The following is a 27109-nucleotide window of genomic DNA, read 5'->3' on the forward strand; positions in this document are numbered from 1 at the left end:
GACTTTTTAGATTCAGATTGCCAAGCCAACAATCAGCTATGTGAGAATGACCGCTACTGCTTACAGAAGCCAAGGTAGTTGACCTTAATGATTTTCCATGGATAAAAGTGATACTAAAATCTAGTGATGAGATTCTGGGTTGCTAAGATTTGCAGGGCAGAAGACAATGATTATAATACAACAACCTGAGACATAGTGCATATAATTTTTACAAAACTTTGTGGTGGCTGCCCACCCCCACTCCATTGACACAAATGCCTTTTTAGCATAAGAAGGAAGGAAGGCTGGTCACTAAACATTTTAGTGGACTAATACCTTAAGTGCATTGGACCACACAAACAAGAACTCATCCATTTTTACCTGTATGCAAGTGCCAGGGCCCAGGCGCAGGCAGCGCAGTAAAGACTGTCATGTACTTTTGCCCTTTGGTTGTCACCCAGTGTTTTTGTAGGAAAGAGGCCAGTGGTTGGACTTTGGAAAAGTAACACTGTTGACTTGACTGCCAAGATAAACAACAATTATTACTATTACTTCGAGTTTATTCCAGTTTCAGAAAGTACAGTATTTTAAAACAAAGGAATACGACCTGCAAAAACCAGATAACATGGAAAAGGAAAACTGAGAATAAATAAGTTAATGATGTTGCAAGGAAAAAGATGCACATGCAAAACTGCATGTCAGTTTTTACCATTCCCCCATGTTTCTCTATTGTTTTTCCTTTGTGCCTTTTGCTCTGGATCTGTTCTTGGCAACATCTGTTGACTGCTGTTCCTAGGCTTTGTCTACATTACAAAAAGCAGTTTAACTGTGATAGCATCCCTTCAAGGAACCCTGAGGACACTAGTTCTATGAGATGCCTAGAGAATGCTATCACAGAATTTTCAGTCCCTGAACAAAGCTACAACTCCCAGTTCCTTTGGAACTCTGCATGGAAACAAACTGCCATTATACCACATATTTTAGCATACCCCAACACCTAATAAGAGGCAAAATCCTCCTTAACACTTGCTCATCCTGCCCAGTACCATATATATATATATATATATATATATATATATATATATATATATATTTGCTTTCGTAGATTTTCACGGGTACAGGAATGCAGGTTTTGGTGTCTTCGGGTGTCTTCCCGTGTAAGAGTCGGGGTGTCTGTGCGACGTTTCGACGAGGTCTCACTCGTCATCTTCAGGCTGGTGCTTTCGGCTTGTTCCAGTAACAAGAAGCCGAAAGCACCAGCCTGAAGATGACGAGTGAGACCTCGTCGAAACGTCGCACAGACACCCCGACTCTTACACGGGAAGACACCCGAAGACACCAAAACCTGCATATATATATATATATATATATTACAATGCATCAGGTGCAGAGTTGGCCATGTCTATGTCTGTCTTATCCAGTTTGTGTTTCTAGCTTAATGTAATCTTACTATCCTCTTTATAACACCTTTAGTTTAGATTCTTCCACTTTTTATGCTTTATAGAGAGTTTAGTTATTGAACAATCACATTCAGAGCATTATTGGTACCTCAGAACAGAATACTGAAGAAATGCCCTTCCATGTGAAAGCTATTTATGGTTCAATTAAGGCTTCTGGGGGGAAATTAAAACAAAAATCTTTTTTACTCTGTGGATAGTCTTCAGTCCCTTCTCTCTTTACAAGTAAACTTTTATTCAGTATTTATATAAAATGCCTACAAGCAATGAAAACCATAAATTTTAATTATTCTCAAGGAAGTTCTACCGATAGTATTTTAAAGTTTATTTTAACTAGGCTAGAGGTTCCAAGAACAGCCCATTACTACTTTAGAAGGTCATTTTATAACTTCTATATTGGGAGACAGATGAAAAACAATGATGGATTTATTTAATGTAATATAGATTGTAAAATGAACTGGAATCTTGCTCAGAGAAGGAAAAACGTGTTTGTTTGAATATGCTGTTTCTCAAATAATATAAACTTCATTATTACAACTGGGCTCCAAAGAGCTTCTTGCGCTATCTGAATTGGAGAAACAGATGCCCAATTTCTTCTGATTTCCTCCTCTGCCTGTAGCCCCTCCTGCCACAACACCATGTCCCATATCACAACTGGGAGTAACTTGGGGTGGGATGCAATCCGCTGTGCTGAGAAGAAAGAGGCAAAAAACCCCTGCAGTCCTTGGTGTTATCCTCCTAGCAGCACTCGTGTTTCATTGCTATATCACAACAACATCCAAGTGGGTATTGTCACAATTTCACAATGCCGCATGTCAAAGTAGCCAAGACTCGTAGCAAAAAAAAAAAAGGTGGCAGGTGCACCTCAGTCACCCTGGCTTGCCAAGGGAGGGAGAGAAATTGGTGCAACCAATTGAAGCTGTCCATCACTGTAGTGGACACCATAATCTGGCCACAACAGCTACCAAGCACAATAAGTCAGCAGACCTGTCTGTTCAGAATTCCACCACCCCCTTCTCTCTTTATCTGACCTGCCATAATAAAAAATGAACATTCATTTTAATATATTTTGAACTTTAAGATACAAATCTTTATATTTGAACTTTGCCAGCTGGGTCACTCAAGTGAAGGCACTTCATCCTAGAGTAGGCTGTCAGTTTTGTATAATTATGAAATGACGGCATTTATAATTATGAATAATTTTGAATAATTATGAATACTTTTGAATAATTATGAAAAGGATAGCAAAGAGCAGCAAAGTTAGCCATTGCCAATTTTTAGAATTTAAACTGGATGGTCTGTGTGAGAAGCTCTACTTGAAGGTAGTATTGTACACACTGTACAAGTGCATCTGCTTGACTGTTTGATGTTGCACTGTCATTGCTTATTTTTTGCCACTGAATAATTAAGCTCGCTGCTCTAGTGGAATCCTACTCTGGCAGGATTCAAACAAATGGGTAGGCATTCACTGCTTGAAAATACAGCACATTTGAGCAGGCCGTATGGCTCACTGTTGGTTGCTTATTTGCCTTAATAGATTTAACGTGACAGAACAACTGAATGTCCCTGAATATAAGCAATGTTCAGTCCTGAACAAATATAATCTTAGTCTACATCAGGGGTTGGCAGACTAAGGTTTGCAGGCTGGATCAGGCCCAACTGCCTTCAGGATCCGGCCTGCAGACTGTCCATAGATCGGCATGGGAATTCTGTTCATTCGGCCTGCGCCATTTTCCCCCCTGCGCCATTCCATTTCCCTACCTCTCCCTCACACACAATGCAGTGGCACCTCCTCCCTCCCTCCTCCTGGCTTCTCCCCACTCTGCCTAGAGGAGGAAGGGAGCTGGGCTGGGCTGGCTGAGCACCATTTTAAGCAGCCCCTCTCTGGAGCCAGTCCTTTTGCGCCACTCATCTTCCCTCCACTGGCACCCCCCTGGTGCTCCTGTGGGCCAGAGAGTAGAGCAGACAAGTTCTCTCTGCCTACCCACGAGAAGCAGCGGTGGTGGTGGCAGCAGCAGCAGCCCCAGTGAAGGAAAGCGCAGCGGCTGGGGTTGGGGAGGAGGACTACTTGCCCCCCTCACCTTTTCTTCCAGCTCCGCCCCCCCCCCCCCCGGTGCCCCTTCTCCAGCCCACCACAAGGTCTGAGGGACAGTGGACCGGCACGCGGCTAAAAATTTTTGCCAACCCCTGGTCTACATGGTACTTTTGATTGAATATGTGAAAACAGGTGAGCATTGCTACAATGTAAACACCTGTACTTTTCATGATCCCAGTGATATTACAAGAACGTAGAACTATGTATTCAAATTACTTCTTTTACTTTTCATAAAGGCAAAGCAGCTGGCAGTAAAAGAGGGAAAAAATAAAGCAAAACAATAAAACAATCAATAAGAAATACATAAGGCACAGCCAATATATCAGCAGAAAAAAATCAGCAAGAAACTAGGGCATTTTGCCCAGCAACATAGCAGAGAGAAGAAAGCACAGGTCCATTTGCCCCCAAAGTAAGCTCCTTAAACAGCTAACTGTGACAGAAGATTAGCAACAACAACAACAAAATAGGGACCAGGCAGACTTCCCTGGGGGAGGACATTTCACAGTGTTGACACCATAAAGGTCCTGTTCTTGTCCTCAGCTGATGGAACCCAGAGCAAGACCTTCAACATGGATCAGAATGGAGATAAATGGGAGGAGGTAATCCTTCCCTAAGGTATTCAAGTTTCCAAACCATTTAAAGAACATTTGAATTTTCACCAATACTGATAGTCCCACAGGATGAGACACAAAAATTGTGATTTCCTAATTGTTTAAATAAGTTACGTTCACAAAAAGTAAACATATTACTTCCAAAACAAATTGCCTCTCCTTTGACTTACCTATCCGATAGTAACTATCCAGCTTATCCCACAGACTTTCTCCATCTGGCCTGGGAAGGTTAATGCTTTTAAGGGGTTCATATACAGAACCTAAAGGAAGAGTTTATAACACCTTGATTAGAATTACAGCAGTAACATGAAATTAAACCTTAAAGATATTGTCAAGAATGCCCTTTTATTCATTTTCATGCATGCATTTTCAGTTTTTATACTTCACCTTTCTAACAGCCAAGGTGGCTTACAAAGGATTAAAAAAATAAAAATAAAACCAGCAACAATATTTTGAAAAGATTTTTAAAAAGCCTATAGTAACATAAAATAATGTTACAGATAGGTAGCCGTGTTGGTCTGCCATAGTCAAAATAAAAAATTCCTTCCAGTAGCACCTTAAAGACCAACTAAGTTAGTTCTTGGTATGAGCTTTCGTGTGCATGCACACTTCTTCAGATACACAGTGCTCCATCTAAAAAGAGCTGAGCCACACGGTAATGAATAGATGGGTGAGTGAGAGTGTATCTGAAGAAGTGTGCATGCACACGAAAGCTCATACCAAGAACTAACTTAGTTGGTCTTTAAGGTGCTACTGGAAGGAATTTTTTATAAAATAATGTGGATAAGCTACTGAAAAGCTTGCTGAAGAAGCAGTCTATCTATAAGCAAATAGTGAAGGGGCCAGGCAAACCTTCTAGATCTTGGATACGACAGCTGAAAAGGCCCCCACCCCAAGAGTGTGTTGGAATAGAGCCTCATATTCATATCCAATTCTTTGTATCTAATCGCTGGACTACTACAATGCAGAAAATTGACAAACAAAAGGAACTCCAGATCTACAAATGTAACACAAGTTAACATAAATAAAATTTGTGCAAACCTGAATAAATGAAATTAAAAGTATAGACCAATTTAAAATTTTGAATTTTCCTCACAAAATACCACATTATTCTCCTTTTAAAAAATAATCCTAGGTCTTCAACTTTTTAAAACCGAACGGATAAGGACAGTCAAAACGGGGCCTATCCCTGTGTATTCCTTCTAAAACAGCTAAAGGAATCAGGATGAACTAAGCTTTAGTACAGGAAATCCCATCTGGGAATTTCTTTTTTTAAGTGGGGGTACTTCCACAACAGACAGAATGCTGAAATTTGGTACACTAGGAGCAGAATTCACCAAATGAATCCATCAAATGAAGCCTTGCACAAGAGCTTCCGCTTGCATAACCAGCCTCCCCCCATCCTGCCCCCACAATTGACTCAGGTGGAGGGGAGAAACCCCTACAAGAACACACAGGGGAGAAGGGAGAGTGGCTCGTTCTGTCTGGCAAGTGGATATGCCTGAACAGACAGACCACATGTGACAGCTTGACAGTGAATGCAACCCAAGGCGTCCAAGATACCATGATTACTAAAACCACCTGACAACAGTGTATTTACCTACAAAGTACAAATGTTTCAGTTCCTCATAATATCAGTCTGTGCTCCATCTAAAAAGAGCTGAGCCACACGGTAATGAATAGAGGGGTGAGTGAGAGTTCCCCCTTCTCCAGATGAACCAGTTGAAGAGAGCGGGAGAATACGGGCTGTGAGATGTACCATTGGGAGTGGATTACAACAGGCAAGTCCTCAGAACCCCACTTCTTATCTCTAGTCCGGGGGAAGCTTGCTTTTGCTATAGCCCCTATTCTACAAAGGGTTTTATTCAGTTGGCTAATACACTAACCTTCCTCGGCACTCTACCCCAAGCCTGCAATGCAGCACCAGTTTCTTCTCTTGGGCCTTGGCTCGCCACTGGGCTCTCAGCATGCGGCTTACCTGCAGTGTGTTCCCCTCTTGGAGGTTGGCTGCCCCAAGGAGGGTGCTCAGTCAGCTTCTAGGACACCCAGCAGTGCTCCCTCTGCCTCATTTTTCTGCCCTTACTCTGCTGCTCTGCTTGCTAGAGCCACCCACCAGCTACCTCTGCTCTTTGTACAGTCAGGGAAAGGATAGAGAAGGATCAGATGGGTCTGTCTGCCATTGCATGCTGCCTCTAGGCTAGTCTTGTTTACATCCAGTCGGGCTGGCTAAGGAGGCAGGCGTCAACCAAGACCAAAACCGCTACAGCAAGTTGTAACTATGTTTAATACCTTGCAGTATTTTTCTTCAGCAATCAGTTTTCACCAGAGAGAATAATTATTTGGATAATTATTTGCAGAGCCTTATAATGTAACACAACTGCACAGAAAAGACAAACATCCATTCTACACCTTTACAATAACGATAGCTATATTATTTCCTTCAACATCTGAAAACTTATTAGTTCTAAATAAAAGTGTATGCAATAATTTCATTTTTTTCTTTATAGGAGATAAAGAACTTCAGGTACTGGATGAAGTGTCAAGGTTGATTTTATTATTGTTTCTATAATTGTGAAGAATAGAACTGTTTGTGCTTCCATCCACTTCACTTTGCCTTTGTATTGCCAACCTTGCTCATTAAAATAAAGAGGCTAATTACAAATTGGTAACTAGCTAAATATATTTTTTAAAGTCTGTTCCTTGAATAATATATTCATAGCTTGTGTATATGGGCTATAAAGATGGACGCCTCTCTAATTAAGCTTGATGCTTCGTGCTCATTTTTTCAATGGAGGTAGAGTAAAAGATTAACTATGTGAAGCACTAACAATGGATTGATTTAGAACAAGTAAACATGTGGTTTAGATGCAATGCCAAACTATGGTATAACGTTACATGCACAATCAGACTTAAGTGCTTCTACATTCCCCTCCCCTTGCATACAACAACAGATTAACTTAATTCTGGGTCCTTGACAAATCACAGTTTGCCAAACCATCCACACTTGGCAAGCTATAGGTTGTGCATGCTAGTTGCCCTACAAATCAGGACTAAAATATGGTTTGTGATAGCATCTTATGAGCAAAATAGGGTGCTGTTCTTCCAGGTAAAGATGGCAATGGGTAAGGCTGTTTGTTCTTGAATTCTGCAGTCTGTTCTACTTTTAATTTGTTTTATTTTTAATAATGTTAAAGTTTTAAAGTCAGTTGGCTCAGCAGTTAATGTTAAATGCAACATACAGGCTAGGAGCATATCTGTTTTACTTTTATATGGGCTTAAAAGTCATATGTTTTAATTGAAGGACAGATGCTGGGACAGCAACTGTTTTAACATGGTTTTAACATGGTGACTACATGAGCACAGAACCTCAGTGCTTCAGATAAATCGTCCAGAACTCCATTGCCAATTTAGTCCAGAAATCTATGCTGGACTATTGTGACTCAGCAACTGGATCAAGGGAGGCAGAGTTAACTACAAACCAATTGCAGCAAGGTGTAATTAATATGTCTTATAAGGACAGCCCTGGTCCTTTATATAGCACGTATGCAAGTAACGGGGAAGGAGATGTCTTAACCCAAATAAGAGATTTTGCTACATATTCCTCTAATGAAAGCTTAGCTAACTGGTCAATTGATCTGGACTTGTTAAGAACTAATATATATGGCTCCCAGAAAACCTCAGCTCCTCCATATAACAAAACTTCAATTATGTTTAATAACAATCTTGGTATAATAGACTCTGCCACAACAGAGACTGAAACTCCCATACTGTGGAAAATTTGGCTAGAGCAATTAAGAATATACCTTATATGGTGCTTAAACCACTGGTGTATAAACCATATTCTGCTGGTTATGGAATCTGAACCTTGGGACTGGGGAAGCACGGAAATGTTGGGCATACAGTACATGGTTTGTTCACACTGGCACAGTCACCTCTGCATTCTTGGAGATGGAAACAGAGTCAAGAGAGCCAGCTTGCTGTCAAACGTATCCTCAGTTGCCTCCCCCAAATGGGAAGCTGTTGTGCTGAGAGAGGAAGGCACCAGGATTGGCTCAATGGCTTGTGACTTTGCACCTGGGACATCCAATGTCACAGGAATCAGGATGGCCTGCTCTCCAGATAGCCCACCAGGATCTCCCCTGGATCTGAATCTCCAGCTCCCAATCCACTGATGCCCTCCTCCAGGTCAGACTCCATGCACTCATGACAATAGGTATCTCTACCAACTAGCGATAGCACTACGTTTATGATGAAATGGAGCTTGCCCACAAAAAGTTTATACCACAGTAAATCAATATTCTTTGCTGGTTTTGCTGAAGCAGACCAACACAACTACCTCTCTAAAATTTGACATGTTAAATTATATAGTATGCATCTTACATTTATTTGTCAGTCAATAAGTAATTCCTTAATGTTATACTCTCAGCATAAAAACAGTTTTAAGTCACAAGTTTTTCTATCAATGCTTTACAAAAAAAAAATCAGCTATACAAAATGTAACCAAATGTCTTTAAAAATAAAAATCTATTTCCACTCTAACTTGCTGACACATTTTTGTAAAAACTTCAATACTTGAGATCAGGAGAACAAGTGGCATAGCTCTAATATTGCATTTACTTAGCATGTTGATGGGGGAGGGAGGGAGAGAGGAGCCACAAAACATGTTTTTCCTATCATTATCATGGTTAGGAAAACTGGTCAGTACTTTGTATACTGAGAAATCCTGTAGACTATTAAATATGAACACAACTGATTAATTCTAATTAAAATGAACCCTGATGTCAGTTTACGCAGTCAGCATGTATAAAGAATAGTCCTAAATACAAACATGAAAAGGTTTGCTACATAGTAAAGTTACCAAATTAAACAACAACCCTTGTAAAGATTGAGCAGAAAATGAGTCTGTAATACTGACTAAACGAATTCAGCAAAATAAAGGTAGGACAACTGCTATTAACATTATCACCTCTACTGAAAGTATTGTTCACTATTCTATGCAGCCTAGTTCCATAAATATATATGCAAAAGAACTGGAAAACAAAGTCAAGGCACACTTCAGTATTCAAGGTTGCACTTGAGTCAGTTCAAAATTAGACAAAACTAATTCCATATCAATGAGACATAATGGAAATCAGCCATGTACTCTCAAGTCTTTGATGTATCTAATTTGATTACTCCGTGCTGCTTCTTCCACTTACAAAGAAAATTGCATCCTTTTAACTTGAAACATCACCTTCCATTTTCATGGTGTCTTATAAGAGAACTTACGAAAGAAAAGAGGTATTGACAGAAGCCTCTGATTTGTATTAATTTATTATAATATGTTTGCTTGCTTGACCACACAAGCTCTTGAGTGTTCACTGATTGGAGGTTCCACTGCATTCCTCCGCTGGAGGTTTCATAGTAAAGAGCAATTCTACCTAAGAAACCATATGAAACCTGCAGTTAATCATGTTGCAAATCCTTTTACACACACTGAGAAGCCATGATTTGCTACAACAAATATACGTGTGCATTCACCATACATTTGTTTATTTGAAGGCATTTGTATTTTGATTTCAGGTAAAGCTGAGATATTGAGTGTAATCTACAAAGAAAATTATAGCATGCCAGCTGGTGATTTTGCAAATTTCCTCTTACTTGAATGCACTATTGCTTGACCGTTTTGAGATTTTATACTTGAAGACCATAGGGGAGCTCATACTTGGGCATTTTTCTCCTGTTGAGGGTTTACATTTTAGACCTCCATGCCTGCCTTGCTCCACTATTGCCCTAATTCATCTGAAGCTAGTTGAAACTCACACATTTGCATTACAGACCTAAATACATCAGGCAATGTTCAGAAATAAATGTGTATAAATTAATGTTTCCCACATGGGAGAGGGGCTGCATTGGTAAAAATATAAATATAAGACACACTCTGGTCTTGAGGCTTACAAAGCACTTAAAGAAATAGCAATAACTATGCAGTCAACAAACACAAATATTTTTCCAAAATATCCTGATACAATTGGATTCAAATTCAAATGTTTCTTTCCCAAACAATTACCGGTAGATGAGCTAAGACCAAGGTCAGTGAAGCAGGACAGTTGCCTTTTCCTCTAAGCCAGCAGAGGATTTCAAAGACTTCACATCCATATATACCATAGGTTCTTGTAAGGAGAGAGTTTCCATTTGGACAGTAAGTTCTCTGTTGCCCATAGGCATAGCCAGGATTTTTATTGGGGGGGGGAAGGACTTTGTTAGGGAGGACATGGCTTCTGGGGGGGGGAGAACCAATGTGATTGGTCAGTTCGTTAAGTATTTATATTGTTGAGCTAGGGGGGCAGCTCCCTCCCTTCCCCTCTTGGCTACACCCTTGCTGCTGCCCCATTCTGCCCTGGGATTCCCTAGGAGGAGCTGCATTGCTCCATGGAGGAATATGCCTTCTATTTCTATCTGCCCTCTCCTCCCACAGCTGCAGCTTACTTTGCTGCCTACCAGGCCTGCATGCAACACCCCAACAAAACAGAGAATAATGTCAGGTATATCTTCTGCAGAAATATACAATCTAGATCCATAGTAATACAAGACAAGTAAAGAGACACTCTTCTGAAAGCCCTGCATTGCATTGCAATCCTGATGGTTTAAAATGCAAGAGGGCTTTGGGAAAATGGCATTAATTAGTTCCTTTCTAGGTTTAAGGAGTGCATTAAATACCCATAATGAATCTCAAATTAACTTACTTTCAGCTTGCCTCTTGCCATTTTGTTGTACAGAATCAATTATTACTGTATAAGCCCTAATAGTGCATCAATGGAAACATAAATTAAATCAACCCTTCATGCTCTTCGAACAATCCAAAAGCAGATTTAGGCCATCCAAGTTACATGATTGGAAAAACACACAGACAAGACATTCTACATTAAAGAAGAAAAAACATGAAAATCAACTTGATCTTAAATTTGCAACTGTAAGCTGATTTGTCCCAAGTTTATTTCACAAGTAGCATGTCCTATACAAACATTTCATGTTGTTGTTTTTCAAAATATTATGGGAAGTGTGGTCATGAAACTGCCTTACAAGGCAGCGGCTTATAATGCAGTGTCACATTTATGAATCTGCAAACATAGTTGTGGAAGTTCAGTGCAAAACCTAGGTTCAAAATCCAACAAGGCGAGACCACAAAGTAAATTAGGATCGTGCATATCATAAAATGTCTGTTACAGAGAATAAAAACTGTTCTTGGCATCATCTGAAATAAGAACTATAATTGTATTTAAGAAATATGATCACTAAAGATACTAATGCAAGTTGTAATGCAACATTAACGGTACTTTTCCACCTCGCCTCCAGATAGAAGTCTTATTCTAATACCAAACAATGGCACCCTAAAAAACAGTCCTAAAGAAGGCCCATTAATAATGTAGCAGAGTAGATTACAAAAAGAAATGTTGGCATTGCAAAATATATACACTTACCAGGAAATCTGCCATCTGCAGCCAACAAAGAAATAAAATAACTGTTGTTACAATCACAGCATTCTCTCTCTCTCTCTCTCTCTATATATATATTAACAATGGGAAAATTTCAAGCAGAGAAACCAGTCTTCAGTGTGTCCATTCAATACATCAATTTCCTTTAATCATGTAGCACTTAGTGCACAGTCTACACTGGTCTCCTCTTGATCTTCAAAGCAGATGCTGGGAATAGTCAAAGTATCATAAATTGGCATTTATTCCCAGTTGTAATTTCTGACTAAATGTAAACTTGCTCTAAAATATAAACTTTCCCTCATTCACTTTGAACAAAGACATTACTCATATTGATGAGAGGAAAGATGCAAACAGCCTCAGTAATGAAGCCACTACTGGGAAATGTTTGAGCACCGTGACCATTTATTCTTACTCCAACACAAACAAGAGGTAAGATCACCGCTTATAAATTCATGCAATTCCTTTGAAATGTGGGGTGCAAAATTAAACACAATGACAGACTTTCTCTGGGAAGATGATAAAATCTTTTGTCATGTGACTACATCAAATCCTTGCCCTGTGATGGCTTCCTATTTACTAACACATAGCTACCACATCAGTTATTTTAAATTACCCAGGGGCACTGAAGATGTTAACCAGTATCAGGAGCTACTGGAACTAGAACCAGGAACTCTCAGCTCAGCATTCAGCTGCCTTGTGTGGTGAGCCACCAGAGTTGCAGCATCTTCTTGGGAAGTATAATGTACTCTCTGGATTGGCTCAACCCACACAGACTGGCCGGTGGATCCTCCTAGACAGAAAGGACTATAAAATGGCTTCCTGTTTTGGTTGGGACTTTGCTTAAGTAGCAACCATCTACTAGGCTCTGCTATATTCTGGTTTTCTCCATTGGCTCTGACTTTTGGCTTAATAACTCTGGTCTGGCCCTTGGTATGGCTCTTTTTTGCCCATAGCAGATAGCTCAGTCATGACTACCAGGTGCTTTTAGCCTAGCCAAAAATCTCCCAGAGGTGTGGTTACACATGTAGTGCACTCCAGGATCCTGTAATCACACACCCCTTAGTAGTTTGGTTTCTTAAATGCATGAACATCCTTTCAGCTTGATTGAATCCTGTTTATGGCATGCAATTGTGAATTATAGGTGCCTTGAAGATACCATCCCAACTGCCATTCACAGGGTTAGCTAGCCAAAGGTGCTGTTAAAATTAATGATCCTGTTAACTCAGCTCAGGCTCATCCCTTGATCATGTAAACAAATCCAAGGTTGAAACCAGTTAATGAGATCATTTCAGAATAATTGATCCAGCTTCGCAACCATTTCAAAAGTGAAAAGTAAAATGGGAACACCATGTGAATTTAAGACTTGTACACAAATTAACAGTGACCTGTGTTTCTTTATAAGTAACCAAATGTGAGAAACAATTATATCTTGTCTGACCAGCAGAACACAAATCCATTTCTCATATGCTTCATGATTTCCAGACAGCTCATTCTGCTCAAAAGGATTTTAAATGGACAAAATATGTTGCTGTGATCAGACAGCTTAAATTCTCTGCTTAACAAATCCTATGTTAAAATTACGCTTAATCAGTGTTGCAATCTACTCCATAGCAACAAATGGAAGTCATAAACACGGGATTATGGTTTCACTGCAAAATCAAGCAGGAAAAGATATGCATAAATATCTTTCATAGCCTATCTTGATGATAAGCCAGGGAAGGCATATAATGAAAAAAACAGTGTTTTGCTACAAAGCACTGTATGTGTCCCACCCACCCCCTTTCAAACATATTCTGTTGTGAAAAAGCTATTATCTATTTTATTAAAAAAATCATATCCAAATGTTCACAAATTAGCAAACATTAAGATAAGCAGAGAATTATATTCTTGATAGGGTGCTGTGCTTATTTTCTCATTTAACCGACAGCAAGTTTGCCAAAATAACAATGTTTTAGAAACACAGCTCCATTTTACAGCAAGATGAAACAGCCCTGGATTAGTAGCTGCCACATCCAAGAAAGATTATTTTACATTAGAAAGCATTTAGGCATTGACTTGGGAGGCTCTGTATTTTACTGGGCAACCATTAATGCACAACACAATATTCATTGCTCAGTCTCTGTATAGCCTAAACCATTTATGTAGCATCAATATTGCTGAATGGTCATTATTTACAGCTTCAAGCTACACAAGGGCACTTCACATTGTCTTTTCAGACTATCTGCTGCAATTTCTGCTTGGACAACAGGAGGCAACAAAGCACTCTAGAAACAAACATTAGAAAAGCGACTTTGACAGTTAAACCTAATCCTATGCTTTGTGGTAGATGAACCTAATGCCAAATGACCTTGATGTGCCTAGTGCCGGTGCCAAGCTGTCCCACAAAAAAGGTGGGCAGAAGTTGGTGGGATGGACCAAACCTTTGTGTGACAACAGCTTCAACAGAAGGTAGCATATAACTATAGTAATACCTTACAGGTTTATGGTCTGATCTTATGAGTTGCTGTAGTGGGACATAACATCTCACTGCCTATGTGAGGTCAAAGCTGGTGTCCTTGTTCCAGCAGGGACATGACACAGATTAAGAAAGCAAACTCTGTAGTAGAGTAAGGTCATTAACAGATCAGAATGAGTAATATCCATATTAAAGGACAAAGAACTGTGTAGAAAAGACAGCTCTCTTTTCTCATAAGGCATTTTATGTCTTCCCGAAGCAATATGAAAAAGTTAGAAATTTCTCACCCCTGTCAGACACTCAAATGTGTATGACTGAAGCTGTGGTGGTCTTACAGTATCCTAAAAACTACTGGAAGAGCCACCTTTATGTATCTGGCTTATTTTAGGAAGTTGCTGCTAAAACAGGAAAGCGTTCACATTGGGTGTTATCCAACTAAGTAACACTGACAAGTAGACCCACTGAAATCAACTGACCTAAATGATGAGTACATTGATTTAATTGTCTACTCTAAATATGACTTAATTGAGTATCACCCATTGTAGATTGTTATTTGGTTTATAGATTTTGTTGTTGTTACATGGACAGATCTTATGTCCCTCTGTAGTCACAACTAAAAACAGTAACTAGTTGCAGCAAGTACACCTCATTTGACACTTTAAAGCAGGAACAGTCAACATTTCAAGCCTGTCCCTAAAACCTATCAAGATTATAGCTGAATAATTTAACACAAAAGTGATAAGCTACATCAAATGACTGGCCCTGATTTAAACCTAAAAGCAGACCCAAAACTAGATCACATACTTAGTATGTATATAGCACATATAGCTTGTTTAAAGCACTTCACGTATATAATGTTGTAATCATTGCAAAATATCCTGTAAGGTAGGTCAGTATTATTATTCCCATTATGCACATCAACAGCTGGAGCTGAGAATGGCTGGTTTGTGCAACAGCACACAGTGACTGCACAGCATTATGTCAAATTGCAACCATATTTTCCTCAGTGTCTGCCATCAAAGACTGAGGATAAAAATCACCTGCTACTAAACTAAGGCTGCTATCCTAACATCTGGCCAACAACAGCAAGGTTCATTGAAGTGGCACCATCAGCATCACATCCACAGCCCCAGGACTTGGACCAGCCAGGGCAAAAGATAGACCAGCAGGAATAAAGTGCCACTTTGCTGCATCAGTCTCAGATTCAGATTGGGTCCATTATCATCACATGCTGGCAGCAGGGTCGCCACAGGATCTTCCAGGGTTTCTGCCAGCTTCTACCCACCCACACGTTAGCCAGGCACATTGGGGCATTCCTCATTGATGGGGTTTTCTGTCAATGGAAGATCTTCCATAACAGCAGAAGCCAGCATGGTTAGCAATAGTCAAACAGAGAGACACCTCTGCCCCATCCAAATCCCTCCAGTATGGTGGTTTGTGGTTTGGATTGCTCTAAAAATGTATTCACAGTTTTAAACATTTCCTGTTATTGTTAAAGGTAACATGCTATGTTAACAAACTGGAATTCACCAAACAACTGAAATTGCAGTTTTAACTCTCCATTTTTCATGCTATTCTGACAACATAATGTAAAATCCTTCATTATTCCCTGACAAGGCATGTTATCCTCCCAAAGTTACATGTCTGCGTAAATTCATCCAAACATGACTACCTAAGGATATTACTGTATATTGCCTAAATGACTGGTTTACTTATTAGCTAAAGCTGAGCGGTCAACTGTTGTGTGGGTATAGGCTACAACTGCAAATGAGCCCTACTGTCTTGTATGTTATGCAAAATTCAATTTACAGTCTAGAACTGTGACCCAAGCATTTCAGCTAATGAATCATTTCATCACAAGGCTCACAGTAATTCCAATGACAGTCTAAAATTACACTGCTAATTTTGCAATTTTGTACTAGCCTCATAGAACAAACTTAATCAAGCTTATGACGAAAAGCTACAACTACCAGGACTTTTTAGTTTAGAAATAAAGGCAACTAGGACACATTAGTGAGATTTATAAAATTATGCATGGGGAAAGGACCATAGCTCAGTAGCAGAGCAACTGTTTTGCATGCAGAAGATGCCAGGTTCAATCCCCAGCATCCCCAAGGTGGGGCTAGAAAAGAATCTTGTCTGTGATACTGGAGAGCCACTGCCAGTCAGTGCTGACAGTACTGAGCTAGATGGACCAATGGTATGACTTAGCATATGGCCGTTTCCTATGGTATTATGCAGAAAATGGCCAGACAGAAGTTTTCCTCCTTCTCGTAACACCACATCTCTGGGTCATCCAATGGAACAACTTAGCAGGAGACACAGGCCACAAAAGAAAGTACTTCTTCACATAACACAGAACTTTATTATGAAATTCCCTGTCACAAGCTTGGATGGAGATTTGTGGAAAATAGGTTTATCACTGGCTATTTGCCATGATGGAACCTCAAAATTCATAGGTGGTATGTCACTGAATACCAGCAGCTGAAGAGCAAAGGCAAGAGGGAGGCTATTTTTCTCATGCCCTGCTTGAGGGTTTCCCATAGACATCGTGTTGGCCATTGTGGGAAACAGGATACTGGACTGAAAGGATCTCTGGTCTTATCCACAGGGCTCGTCTCATGATCTTAAGCATCATTACCACTTGTGGCAATGCATATGAGCACAAAAGAAGAAACATTGTTATATTACTGATCATGTGGTTTTGCTTCACAGGTGATTGAGAACTTGTCCTGCTAGTGCAATGTGTCTGTGCTATAAAAATGAACATTAATGTATTTGGACTTTTTTACCTAAAGCTTTTCGAAAACCTCCAGCAATGCTGTAAGAACTCGCATACCGTGCACAAACCTCTGTAGTTGATAGCCCTACACCCCCCAGATGCATCTGTCTTGATGGTAGCCACTGAAGTGAACAGAACACTTTGTGCTCTTGCTGCTTCAGATTATTATGGCTAAGAATGCAATAGCAATAATCATATTTCTCTCTCTTTGAAAGGGGGAAATTATTCAGCGTGCCGAAAGGAGTAAAGCATCCTTATTTCTGAAATCCTTATTTTAAATGTAGCTTGATACTTCTATATATTCATTGACAGTTTCTTTTTGCAAGAAGTTTACAAATCTGATCAGACACACAGGGCAAGATCCACAAATTCCTACATTTGCCAAACCCTGGCAAATCTCACATTGACAAGCAATTGTGCGACATCTACCAGAGCAGCCATAAACAGTCAGTAGCAATAGCTCCCAACAAGAAACTGAAAGCCTGGAGCACCCAGTAATGGGAAGAAAGGGGAATCATGGGCATGTGGCTCTTGACTGTGGAGTGAGGTAGGGGCGGGTGGTGATACTAAAACCACTTTGACCATTAATTGCTGTGACAGGCACAGCACGCCCCTTTTTGCCGCATGAGGCGAAATGAGAGGTGCCCCCCACTCTGCTGTCGCTGCCAGCACCAACACCATGCCACACTGCCTCTGCTGCTTCTCTGCCAGCAGCATAAACAGGGGGCAGTTTGGGCACCCACAGTGGTGCCAGTGTGGGGGCTTCCACCACCTGTGGCAGCTGCTTCATCTCACCTCATGGATAGGCCAACCCTGCCTGTCAGTACAAAAGACAGCTCAAAATTGCTTCAAAATTGATAGGCACAATGTTTATTATTGACAGACCGAATAAAAAAATTATAATTCATACTTCACCAAAAGGATCAAGGGTGGAAATATATGCAGCCCAAACCAAAAACATTAAAATTAAAACTATGCAAGACATAGTATAAAATTAAATTATTGTACCAATATGACCACCAGCAAAAACAGAAATTCAGATGCCTAGGATACCTCACCCTTTCCCAAAAGCCAGGAAGATGAGGCATGTCCGCACCCAAGATGCACCTCAGGGGAAAGTTCATTCCAAAAGGCAAGGGGCCAGCAGAAAGAAGCTCACCCACAGCCCTCATTAGCACACATTATAGCTCTTCTTATGCTAATAATTCAAAAGTGCATTAACAAGCAGTAACATACACAAGCCTTAAAAACAAAAACAAGTGACCTGTAAGAGGTCAGCACACTTACCAGACCATGAGAATACACGGGCAGAGGTGGTTCTGTCAGCATCCAAAGTGGCCATTTCAAGCTCTGCAGCTAATCACAACCGTCTCAGGCTAAGCTACAGCAATTTTTGAAAATATTTAGTGAGGGTTAGAGGCAATCAGCTTTGAATTAAGCAAAAGCAGTGTTAGCAGAGTTATTAACATGATGCAGCGTACAATAAAGAGGATAATTAGATTCATTATATTTTATGTTTTCCCTCTACTGCAAAACTTGATTTTCCTATATCATAATTTTCAATAAATCTCGCTGGTTGAAGTACCATTACCTACTTTTACATAATGTCAGCCTACTGTTCTATAACAAGAATGTTATTTGACATTAACATATCTTATTATGCCAGATAATATTGGATATTTACAACAAAGAGAGGGGGAAATCCTCCACTAAGTTGAAATAAATTCCAGGTCCGAACGAAATGCGTTTATTCTTTGCTTAATGAAACATATAATTGTTCTAAACCAAAATAGTATGCAATTACACATATTTTTCAATACAATATTGCTTTTATAGAGTTTTGAAGCTTTTCATTAACGTACCCAACAACAGATTTCAAATTTGTTCAGTACGTTTCTGTACTGGCTCAGATTTCATCTGATGATTTCGCCATAGGGTTATGTCAACCCCATTTTAGACATAACACATTCATTTATAATATCCTACTTAAAATTCAACAAGGTTTCAGCAACCTGGTGACTGTTCCCAACTCACTTTTGGGGAAATTAGTGCTAAAAGGAATACAAGAAAAATCATAAATATAAACACTGGCAATTCCTCTGTTTCTTGGATACAGAAAAATATAAAGGAATGTGTCTGTTCTGTATGAATTTGGAAAATGTGGATGACAATTTGGGAAGCAATTGATTCTACAGTATCAGGACTGTATACGCTGCAACCTTTATTGCATCCTTCTGTGTAAACAAAGGTTTTAATTAAGCACAATTCTTCATCAGGCCAGATACTAGCATATGAAAGACACAGATTAACTCCAGTATTTGTAGATAGCACTGTCTCTATTACATAATGTATTTGTTTTGGATTTGTAGTATCTATGGTAGCAACCTCCTTTCTATTATGTCTGATAAAGGGTTCTACACAACACAGATTACATATTCTTACATTGCAGAAGAGTGTCTTGGTTAAATCAACACGCAGGGAGAAGCAAAGACAAGCAAGTTAGCCCCAACTCCCTTTGCTCTCCAAATGTTGTAGGGATAACTTCTTAAACAGGGAGTGTACTCTACCAGTGTCTGATTTCTGAGAAATTTAGAACCCTGAAAATCAGTGTTCTTCATTGTGCAGGAACCCACATGAATAGAGAAAGCTCTCTGCTTCAGAAATTAGCATTTCAATTTGTGGAGGGATACAGAGCAGATCTAGCACACTTGTCCTCACTCTCTTCTATCACATGTTGGCCTAACACTTCTGTAGAACACCTGAACAGGGCCGGTTTCTATTTTTTTAAATTGTTTAATTTAATTAAATTATCTACATTGAAGAGGGACATACTCAAAATTTCATTTACTTAAACTTGGGTCTACTCCCATGATCACCTTAGCACACAGTGGCTAGAAGAAGCAGCTCTAATAACTAGACTTGTGGTTATGTGCCAAAATTTAACCCAATATGAATTTTAGCAAGGCATGTACACAACAATCTCAATGACATGGCATGGAACTTGGTATTAATATGTTTCTTGTGGCCTACATCATACACTGAGGGTGCTGTGCTGCAAGAATACGTATTTAATCCTAGAAATAACCACATTCAGCAGCACCCAAAATTGTAGAGATCAACTACATACTATTCAGGCTCAAATACAAGAAGTATGCATATCTGGCAGTAAGGAAGCTATGATCCTGTTCCCCCATTGGCCATAGGCTCCATGTCTCTGAGAACCTCACCAACTACTGGATCACTCTCAACTATACTGCTTGTTCATTCATCCAGTTTTGCCAGGATTGAAGGGCCCGGGGGCCAAGTGATACACAGCTGCATAATATGGATAAATAAAATTATTTTGTCAGTCTATAAGGCCTCAAAAATTATTTGATCAGTCTAACTCTGTAAGGCCTAAAAAAACCCCACTGCTTGCAGCACTGTTTCCAGTAACAGTATCAGTAACAGTATCTTGAGGAAGATAAAAAACACTTCTGATGATGAGAGGAAGTATGACAACCATCGTCAAATATCTAAAGGGCTGTCACGTGGAGGATGGAACAAGCTTGTTTTCTGCTGCTCTGGAGGCTAGGACCCGAACCAATGGCTTCAAGTTACAAGAAAGGAGATTCTGACTTGCATAGCTCAGTTGATTAGACTGTTGCAGCTTTGATCCCCATATAGGACAGCTGCCTGTTCTTGCATCGCACAGGTTGGACTAGATGATCCTCGGGGTCCCTTCCAACCCTAAAATTTTATGATTCTAAGACTAAACAGAAGAAATTTCTGACAGTAAGAGCTGTTCGATATTGGAGCAGACTCCCACAAGAGGTGTTGAACTCGCCTTCCTTTTAAGAAAAGGTTGGCTGTATGATCTGTCTCACCCTGTGGGTCCCCAGATGTTGTTGGACTACAACTCCCATCATCCCTCACCACTGGTCATGCTGGCTAGGAATGATGGGAGTTGTAGTCCAACAACATCTGGGGACCCACAGGTTGAGAAACACTGATCTAGAAGAACTTTCTGACAGTAAGAGCTGTTCGATAGTAGAGCAGATTCCCATGAAGGTGTTTAAGCAGAGGCTGGATGTATGATCTGTCTGTCATATATGATCTAGTTGAGATTCCTGCATTGCAGGGGGTTGGACTAGATGATCTTTGAGTTCCCTTCCAACTCTACAATTCTATAATTCTTTGACTACACTTTTCCTATTTATTACCACATATTTTAATATGTCAGCTATTTTTGGTTGATAAACTATTTGGTAAAAAATGTATTTTTAAAAATGTACCGTGTACCATCTATGTATTATGCTGGTCAAAATAACTTTTTGCCATACTTATGGCATTTTTTAAAAGTACTATAGAAAAATGTGGGCCCCAATCCAAAGAAAAGGTAAGTTTTCACTTGTCATATACTGAGTCAGTAATGGTCAAAAGGTTTGCAACATTTTAACACAATATCAATGTACTGCCAGGTATTCTTGTGCATAAATGACTGTGCCTATATAAATACTTTTTGACCTCAGTGATGTTTTCAGGACACCTATTAGAATAATTTAAATAATTTAAATGATCTGTTTTAAAGTTCCCAGCAGTTTTCTTCCTTGCACACAATACAATTAAATAATCACAAACTTCTATTTATAATCAAATAAATCCAAATCAAAACATGTTTGCAGTTTTTACAGCTTAAGTTTATACTTGATTTGGCAACACTCCTTTAAGGCAGACTGGGAAACAAATTCAGCTCAAAAGATGGAATGCTGAAACACTTTTGAAAAGGCCTAGAAAATGTTTTAAATTCATGCCAGAGCATAATTTCTTAGCAGTCAAAAGCTTCCCAATTCTGAATGTGGATATCTTGTACTGAAATGGTGAACACCTCTGATTAGCTGGTGGGCATATAGTACTTTCAGTGGAAATTACACATACAGTGTTATGTAAGGTTAAGTCTGGGGTGCAAGTCATTGGTTATAATTGGTTATAGATCAATTTACACCTGGTCAGATTTGGCAATGAAAACATATATCCATAAGCATGTATACTGCCGTATGAAAGTTAGGTTAGCGTATGTATTGTAGAAAACGTGTGCTCTCTGTGATATTTTCTTACTGCAGTTTGGGCCAGCCAGCCTTAGGATTCAAACAAAACTTCATAGGTCAAATACAAAATGTGAGGGGAAAGAAAGGGTATCTACCTTATTTACTTTTGCTTTAGCCCTGAATTTTAAACTATCATTTGTAGAGTCACTAAAGCCTATTCTATACTATTTGTCAGGTAAATAATTTAAAAGTCATGTTCTGAAGTGTGTTGTAATGGAACAAGCGAATCAAGGGAACCATAGTAATTGTTCAAGGTAATAGTAATTTAAGAACACATTAATGTTTATTAGCTTGTCAAACACAATGATGTGTGTAGTAGGCTACTTATTTACAATGTGCTCAACAGGACTTTCTTCTGGAAGTGCATGGCCCTGGAAGTGATTTGAAATTTAACTATCTAATTAAATGAAATAAGTAGCAAAGTCACTCATCACTGGATAAAGTGAATTTCAAACATCAAGCCCAAATGATAGTCATTTACTGGCCAAATTTATTTGTAGGGATCATCAGTACTACAAAGCAATGGGCATGAGTGGTTGGTGGTAGAAAACTAAGTTTTCTCTTCTCAAGGGAACTACACATTTGATACAAGACTTTGATGTGTTCCCATAAAGTTGAGAAACTTAAACAGAAATAAGGCAAGATGCAGCTGAACACATGCAAGAAATTATGCAAGTTACTGAGACCCAACACATGCCTCTGCTAAACTTTCTCTTAAGACTTTTATTAGTGATATTTATAACAGAGCCACAGGGAGAAATATAAACAGGCAACAGCAGAGTTTGCATCTTCAGTGTCAGCCAGAGCTGCTGCCGCCTTTTCAAGTGACTTGCAAAGCTGCCAGATGGAACAAGCAAGACAAAAATAGCTACAAGCTGAGGCAGGGAAAGGTTGTTGATGGACCAGGGAAAGTGAGAACAGTGGGAAACGAGCATGTAGTGAAGGGAAGAGGAAGGAGGAGGATTTGAGGGTGCTGGAAAAGTTGAGAGGCCAAATCATTGGGAGGGGGAGAACACAGGGAAAACCATATTATGAGGGTGACAAAGAAAGGACAACTCTGAAGGTAAAGAAAAGTGGGGTGGGTAGAGAGAGATGCTTCAACCTCTGCCTTCAGTTATGCAGGGGAAGAGAAAAAGTTGAAGAGTCTAGGACTTCTAAATTCTGCTGTGCCAGAGTTTCTGTGTCTTCAGCATCTATGTGACAGAAGAGATAAAACTGTGATGCTTTCCCCCATTAGCTCGTCCCCATGTCACTGCATGTGATGATGAGGGAAAGCCACATCTGATGCACTTCTACTTAGCTTGAAGCTCTTGTACAAGACCCTGTCCTTAAAAAACAAGGGAGAGGGAGGTTGTCACCTTTTGTCTTTAAAGGTAAAGGTAAAGGGACCCCTGACCACTAGGTCCAGTCACGGACAACTCTGGGGTTGCAGGCGCTTTATTGGCCAAGGGAGCCAGCATACAGCTTCCGGGTCATGTGGCCAGCATGACTAAGCTGCTTCTGGCAAACCAGAAGCACACGGAAATGCCGTTTACCTTCCCACCTATTTATCTACTTGCACTTTGACGTGCTTTCAAACTGCTAGGTTGGCAGGAGCAGAGACCGAACAACAGGAGTTCACCCCATTGTAGGGATTCGAACCGCAGACCTCCCAATCGGCAAGCCCTAGGCTCTGTGGTTTAGACCACAGTGCCACCCGCGTCCTTTTGTCTTTAGCCATTGCTTAAATGTGCAACGTTACTGGGAGATAATGTTTTATCTCCATGCTGTAAAAACTTAGGGCACCTCTCCCATGAGGAAGAGGCTAAAACATCTGTGGTGTTGTTGTTTTAGCCAAGCCGTCAGAGGTTTGTAAAAACACATGCACATTGTGGAGGAAGTGAGCAAAGTAAAGTTTTTCTCCTCTTATAATACTACAGTTCAGAACAGGCAGATATTAACTGCCACAAGATGTGATAGCCCCTGTCTTAGAAGACTTAAAGTGAGATTAGACAAAGCTATAGAGAATGAGTTTAATCATCAGTCATTGACCATAACAGCCAACTCATGGGACTACTAGATATCATTCAGGTGGGAAGAGAAAAGGAGGGCTGTTTCCTTCATGGCCTGCTTGTGGGCTTCTTAGGACAAGACTGTGTCCCTTACAGCATGCTTCCAGAAAACAAAGTGCGTAAGATGGCAACCATGCTGAGCACATTGACTCAGATAAGTATGTACCACTGAGTTACGTGAGATCTTAACATGACTTAATTTTGAGTAAGCATAAAGGTAAAGGTAAAGGTACCCCTGCCCTTTCGGGCCAGTCTTGACAGACTCTGGGGTTTGTGCGCCCATCTCACATCTAGAGGCCGGGGGCCAGCGCTGTCCGGAGACACTTCCGGGTCACGTGGCCCGCGTGACAACGCTGCTCTGGCGAGCCAGAGTCGAACACGGAACGCCGTTTACCTTCCCGCTGGTAAGCGGTACCTATTTATCTACTTGCCCCCAAGATAAATATGTACCACTGAGTTACGTGAGATCTTAACATGACTTAATTTTGAGTAAGCATGCAGCAGATTAAACGGTGCATTAAACTGGACAGTGACCTTCACCTGATTCAGCAGGTCCCTTTTACTTTAGGAGAAAGGCCTTCATCCTTCTTTCAGTGGCGGAGCACCTCTTTTTCAGGCAGGTGTTCCTGATTCAATCCCTACCAACTCCAGCGAAGACTAGAAAAGACTCCTGCCTAAAACCCTGGAAATCTGCTGCGGGTCAGAGCAGTCCAGGAGCGAGGAACCTGTGGCCCTCGGGTGTTGCTGGGTTACAAACACCTATCAGCTTCCCACCCTCTCCACCCGCCCGCCCCCCGGCCTAGCCGAAAACTATGGCTGTTGCAACCCAGCAACATGTCGTGGGGCGCAAGTTCCCCACCACTAGAGTAGCAACACTGAGCCAAGAGGGTTTGTCTCAGCGCTGGGCATCTTCTTAGGCACGGAACCTCCACATTCATGGGTAGTATAGCTGCAAATGCCAGGCCCTGAGGGCAGGTGCTCTGCCTCTGCCTCCCTGCTTGGTGAGGTTCCTGTCCAATAGATATCTGGCTGGGATGTCCGCCGTTGGAAACAGAGCGCTGGGCTAGTTGAGGCGAGAGAGAAGGAAAAGAGAAAGGCAAGGGCCGAGGAAAAGGAAGAAGCAGCGGGGGCAGAGAGGGGAGCCAGGGCAAGCGGGGTTGGGAAGGCGGGTGGGCGGCAGTCCAGTGAAGCGACACCCGCCGCCCGCCCCCCTCACAGCCTCAGGCACAACAAGCGCGGTTCCCCTTCCCCCTGAGGAGGCGAAAGGGCAGGCGAGGGGGGCAGAGGTCAGACCTGAACGCTTGGAGCGGGCCCTCAGCTCCAGCACTTTCCAGCTCACGTCGGCCAGAGCGGACGCCATGGCGAAGGGAGGACCGGCGGCGGCGGCCGAGCAGTCAGAGGAAGCCTCGGAGCTCGGCTCTGGCGCTCGCCTCACAGACCCGGACTCTCCCTTCCCCCGCCCCAACTCCCGAGGCAGGCGGTTGAGCGGTTGCCCGGCCCGGCCGTAAGCGCGTCCCTGCGGCGCATGCGGGCTGAAGGGCGCGCGGGCCGTGAAGCAGGGAGCGGGCGCGACGCTGTCGTAAAGCGAACCCGGAAGCCGGTCGGGATTGTGACAGGCGCACCCCCTCCGCCCTCTCGCTTCGCCGTGGTTCTTCTCTCTCTTCCCCGCCCCGCCCCCACATTCCTGACATTCCTCGCCTCAGCGGATGGGGCTGTAAGTGATGTTGGTGGTCGCGGTGGCAAGGAGGAGGAGGACCCGGTTTGTTGGCGCTGCTGCTGCTGCTGCTGCTGCCCGTGCGCGATGAGGGCTCCCTGCTGCCGCCGCCCGCGGAGGGGCCTCCCGTTCCCCCCTTTCCTCCTCTTCTTCTCGTCCCTCCTGGTGGGAGCGAGGCCCGGCTGGGCCCTGCAGAATGTCACGTCCCAGCTCTTCGGGAACCAGGCCTACGGGACGCTGGCCGCCTTCGGGGACTTCAACTCCGACAAGCAGACGGACCTTTTCGTGCTGAGGGGAGGTGAGGAGGGAGGCGAGGCGAGGCGGGAGGGCGGGCCTTGGCCGGGTCGGGGTGGGCTTGACATCAACATTATCCTCATCTTCTTCATCATCCGTTTATTTGTATGCCACTTCTCCACAGCTGTGCTTACAGCATCCCTCGTGCAACACACCACATAAATATCTTCTTTATTTATCTATGTTATTTCATAAAATTTATACACTACTTGATTGCAAAAACAAAACAAAAAACCTCAGAGCAATTGACAAAAGAGGGTAAGACCATGGTATTATCAGCAGCAACAACTGTTTTTAAAACATTCAAAAAAGCAATGACACGTCATTTACTTTTTATATTAAGAACAATTGGAAGTAATCATGAAGTCAGTAAATACAGAAGAGAAATGCTGTTTGAGCAGCTTGGACTGAAGCAGGAGAGAGAATTATACCCAACATGAATGGGAACAAAATGGTAGTACATAAAACTTTTTTGGGCGGGGGTTGATTACTATTCCCAAAGGATGTTTCACAGAAACTAATCACAACAAACTTTTATACACTGTATGGTAGAGATATTGCCCAGCTTTCAGCTATGTCTCCTCTCTCCATTAGTGGCCCACCTCTCACCTGGGGGGGGGGGGGGCAAAGGACCTGGGGGTGGGGAGGTGTTGGACCCAGGCAAGTGGCAAGTAGATTAATCAGTTGCAATGGATCTGCCAAAAGAATGGTGAAGTGTTGTTTACATTGTTAGTTCTGATCACAGTAGACCTACTGAAATGAATGGGCATAGCTAAGTTTTGTTTCTTTTTAAACAATTTATATACCACTTGATTGTTTTACAGACATTTGACGACCGTATAAAATAGAACATATAGGTAGAGTTAGGTGCATTCATTTCAGTAGGTTTACTCTGACTAGAGCCAAGTAGAGCATGGCTTGAGCAGCCCCATGTCTGCCAATTGTGGATATGAAGTGAATTCTGTGTTTACAAAAGGAGTGTTAGCTTTAGGGTGGAAAGCTCTCAGCTGGTGAAAGAAACCTGTTGTTCTTTATTGGTCCTCATGCATGCCACGCCCTAATGACTCAATACAACTCACATGTCTGCAGCATGCCTCAGACTTGGTAGT

At 41.4% G+C, this 27109-nt stretch overlaps 2 protein-coding genes and 1 long non-coding RNA gene across 10 annotated transcripts in view; 2 read left to right on the forward strand and 1 right to left on the reverse strand.

Annotated features, from left to right (window-relative positions):
* PHKB (phosphorylase kinase regulatory subunit beta) overlaps nucleotides 1-25485 on the reverse strand; it is a 137643-nt gene extending 112158 nt beyond the window's left edge. For 2 of the 8 annotated variants that reach the window (XM_082232866.1, XM_082232867.1), the window contains exons 1-5: nucleotides 25286-25446; nucleotides 18142-18235; nucleotides 11603-11617; nucleotides 4313-4402; nucleotides 361-499 (exon numbers count right to left, since the gene is read on the reverse strand). In XM_082232866.1, coding sequence (XP_082088992.1) covers nucleotides 361-499; nucleotides 4313-4402; nucleotides 11603-11617; nucleotides 18142-18196 — 299 coding nt within the window. In that variant the 5' untranslated portion in view covers nucleotides 18197-18235; nucleotides 25286-25446. Of the gene's footprint in view, nucleotides 1-360; nucleotides 500-4312; nucleotides 4403-11602; nucleotides 11618-18141; nucleotides 18236-25285 lie in introns of all 8 variants that reach the window. The other 6 variants (XM_082232869.1, XM_082232870.1, XM_082232873.1 and 3 more) reach the window with 5 other exon arrangements.
* Nucleotides 3825-6824, forward strand: LOC309537893. The gene is made up of 2 exons (XR_014222046.1): nucleotides 3825-4146; nucleotides 6650-6824. It is a non-coding gene; the product is annotated as an uncharacterized lncRNA (long non-coding RNA).
* Nucleotides 25486-25591: 106 nt separating the features above from the next.
* Nucleotides 25592-27109, forward strand: part of ITFG1 (integrin alpha FG-GAP repeat containing 1) — a 121444-nt gene continuing 119926 nt past the window's right edge. Inside the window, exon 1 of the mRNA XM_082232921.1 lies at nucleotides 25592-26004. Within this exon, the coding sequence (XP_082089047.1) occupies nucleotides 25794-26004 (211 nt within the window). The 5' untranslated portion in view covers nucleotides 25592-25793. The remainder of the gene's footprint in view (nucleotides 26005-27109) is intronic.

Source organism: Podarcis vaucheri, assembly GCF_965113315.1.
Source record: "Podarcis vaucheri genome assembly, chromosome: 7".
NCBI lineage: Eukaryota > Metazoa > Chordata > Lepidosauria > Squamata > Lacertidae > Podarcis > Podarcis vaucheri.